Raw genomic sequence first — 3,407 nt, 5'->3', positions numbered from 1 at the left:
TTCATGCCCAGATACATTTACAATCAACACACACAAAGTCAAATTCAAATGAGTTTAAAAGTGAGATACATTATTTAAAATAACATTTTTTATTCCTCATGATGATGTGATGTTTGTATTGGCCAGTAATTTATTTCCTATTTCCGGTTCTCGAAGCTTCGAGTTGCAGCTAAACTTTGTGTATGTTAGTTTTTGTGGGATCAGTTTCTTTTTCACTTTTGACACAAGAACAGGTGAGAACCATTTTACAGAGGAACACCACAACAGATACTGTGAGTGTGTTTCATGTCGAGTTCAGATTGACTTCTTTATTAAAGACACAAAAGATCGGTCCATATTACAAAAAGAAGGAAAAATGTGTAGTTATATGTTCATTTTCAGTTGATGATTCGGCGTCTAGAACTGTGTTCTTTGTTCTCTCCTACTAATCAGAAGAAAAAAGCGGACAGGCATCTACGAGGAGCCGGAGATTGAGCACATCTATGAGGTTTGTTATAAAGCGTTTATGTGTGTGTGTGTGTGTGTGTGTGTGTGTGTGTGTGTGTAAGATAGATAGAGAGATTTCAAAATTATTTGTACAAAAGCACTTTATTTACATATTTATATTTTTACATTCAACTCGTGTTTCAAATGTTGAGATGTGTCAGTTGTTTAACTAACAGCTGCGTCAACACTGACTACTGTCAAACACATTTAAAAAAAAACTCAAACTGATGTGTACTTCTCAGGGTTTGGCCACTGAGACATGTGACGGAGATCTGTACGAAGAACTTGATGTTTACGCCGACGCCGAGGGCACCGAGGCCCCGTGGGAGAGAAAGTGACTAACTTTACACAACTTGTGGCGTCAAAGTTTTAGGTCGTGCCACAAAATGGAGACGACGAAGGTTCTTAGCTGATTATTCTGTGATGTTTGCTGTGTGTCTTCTGGGTTGATCTGGTACCTAAAGCCGCTCTGGTGCTTCAACAGCATTGTGTACAGGTTGTGAGTCCTCTTGTGCCTGCTGTTGGCCAAAGAACATTCTCCTTATGTATATTTCTGGACGTCAGTGCTGCAGATGTAATGTACAAATATCTAAAACTTCCCCAATATACTCTGCTGTTTGTAAGTGAATGAACCTGTACAACAACAGGGACGGCCCAGTGCTGTCTGAGTAATATCATCTTTGCAGATCATTAGCAAGTGTTTTTAAAGAGTAAACCTCTGAACCACTTGTGCTCTAAATATGCATAATGGCGCCCTCCACAGGTTGAAACGTGGCTATTGCGTTTAAATTCTGCAAGTGTCTGCGGCTGGTCGTACATTTGGTATCTGGTGGTGTTTAACATAAAAAAACGTCTGCTCTGCCCTCTTCTTGTATGAAAGCACCACTTCTGTGCGCACAACTCATGACTCGCTGTGGTCTTCAATGGGGGCAGATTCCAGAGAGGGGTCTTCAAATCTTGCCGTGAGGTCCGAGGTGCTACAAATTACAACAGGTGGTTTCAACACTGTGTATGTAGGTTTACCTTCTCTTCCCAGTCTAGTAAATTAGTAGAGTTTTTTTTATCTGCATTTATTTTTACTTTAATGAAACAGGAAACATTTGGACCATTACACTATTACATTTTATTGTAAAACATTCAATGGTGAATTTATAATTAAATTAAAATGTTAGATTTGATTTTTTTTGTCTTCAGTTGTGGTAAGTTGCTTAAGAGATTTTACTGTTTGTGTTGGTGTTGGTACGTCTGAGTTGGCATGAAAACATTAAACATTTGCTGGAAAGTTGTTTTTATTCTTAAAATTGCAGGTCAGTGAAATATAATTTCAGATTAAATATATTATTTTAAATAAACCAGTTGAACACGTTATTCCAAACATGTGAAACTAATCAATAAATTACATAAATAAGCAAATAAATAAATCAGGCAGACATCAGACATTATTGCAGAGTGTGAGTTTGGCTGCTTGGAACAGATGGATTTTAACCTCCTCCTGATCAGCTCCACGCATCAGCACTGTGGCCCTGCACAAACAACAACGTACTTTATATAGGTAGGCAGATAGACGGATAGATGAATAGATAGATGGATAGATAGATAGATACCATTCGCTCGAGGACCCGCTTTGAAAGTCCTTTGAAGAACATTTGCAGCTTCTTGCTCTTGTGGTTGCTCCCAACCTGAATGGACACAAACACACACACACACACACACATCATTCTAAACCTGGATCTATAAGCATACTTCAGCAGGATTTCAAGACTTGTTCCTATCTGAGACTCACACAGGCGCGCAGATTTTCAGCCTGCTGGTGTATCACACCCAGGAAGTCCTCCAGGGTTTTCTCGTCCCAGGAAGCTGAGCTGTGGTCCTTCTCAAACAGAAGAGCCACCTCCTCCAGAATCTGGGCAATGAAACTCATACGATGTTCAGCCTGGAGGCACAAGAATCAAAATTATAAAGAGGGGAAATGTACAACAAAAAGATTTGGATTATTGTCATAAGAAGCATTATAATCAGGATCAAGGCAACTCAGGCAACTCATTGCACACGATAGACTCTTCAGAACACTTCTGGTTACTTTTAAAATTAGTTGGAGAGATGAAGACTTTGTCCAAAACAAAAGGTCTGATGGACTTCGGTCTCTGACATCCTTTGAACAAGTCTTTGCTTTATACAGTTGCATGAACAAACACGAGAATTATAATCTAAGAGAGACGAGAAAAGACCTCAATGTCCACTTGAGACTTGAGAAGTGGTGTTTCAGAGCAGTTACATGGAACTGTGTTTTGTAAATTAAATTTAAAAAAACAACCTCTAATCAATTGCATTATTGGATTAAAGTCTCCAGGATGAGATGCCATACCGATGCTTTGGACACCTGGGTGTAGAGATCTTCAGGGAAGGGCACAGCCTCAGCATCCTCAGTGATGTTAGTAGAATTCTTGGCCTGTGTTAAATAGAACAAACATTACTAGTTGAAGCACATAAACTGACTTCACTCACTGAGGTCACTTACCATTGAATCCAGTAGAATAAACGAGGCCTCGCTGTACTCGCTGTACTTGTGCGTCATCCACCTGCAGCTCGGTGACGGGGCGGTGCTGCTCAGACCGAGGAAGAAAAACACAAACACAATGCTGCTGAGCATGTTTGATGCTGGACTGGTCGGTTGCTGCTGCTGTGTGTGGAGAGGGTTCAGGTGTCTCCTGGAGGTGGATTTGATCAGACCTGCAGCATCTTTTTATACAGTTACACCTTTTCACTTTCCAAATGTGGGAGAGACTTGACATGAGCATTGGCTTTCATGCCGTTCTGAGTAATGTCACTGAATGCCACAAAATTCATTTGAGTCAATGTGAAATGTTTTTCCCCCACAATAAATGGAGACACAGAGAAAAGAACCAACCAGATTATTATTA

The 3,407-nt window shown here is 40.0% G+C and overlaps 1 protein-coding gene across 1 annotated transcript; it reads right to left on the bottom strand.

The window, feature by feature from the left end:
* Nucleotides 1–1,982: 1,982 nt before the first annotated feature.
* On the bottom strand, nucleotides 1,983–3,061 carry LOC144741530 (interferon a3-like). Its single transcript, XM_078624047.1, has 5 exons — nucleotides 3,005–3,061; nucleotides 2,852–2,935; nucleotides 2,270–2,419; nucleotides 2,091–2,165; nucleotides 1,983–2,009 (listed from the first exon to the last, which is right to left on the bottom strand). Exons 1-5 carry the CDS (start codon nucleotides 3,059–3,061, stop codon nucleotides 1,983–1,985), a joined length of 393 nt encoding a protein of 130 aa, XP_078480173.1.
* Nucleotides 3,062–3,407: the final 346 nt, after the last annotated feature.

The sequence above is a fragment of the Lampetra planeri genome, unplaced genomic scaffold (assembly GCF_965212315.1).
Source record: "Lampetra planeri unplaced genomic scaffold, kcLamPlan1.2.h2 scaffold_585, whole genome shotgun sequence".
NCBI lineage: Eukaryota > Metazoa > Chordata > Hyperoartia > Petromyzontiformes > Petromyzontidae > Lampetra > Lampetra planeri.
Note: the sequence above shows the minus strand (reverse complement) of the source record. Positions and strands in the feature narration are given on the sequence as shown.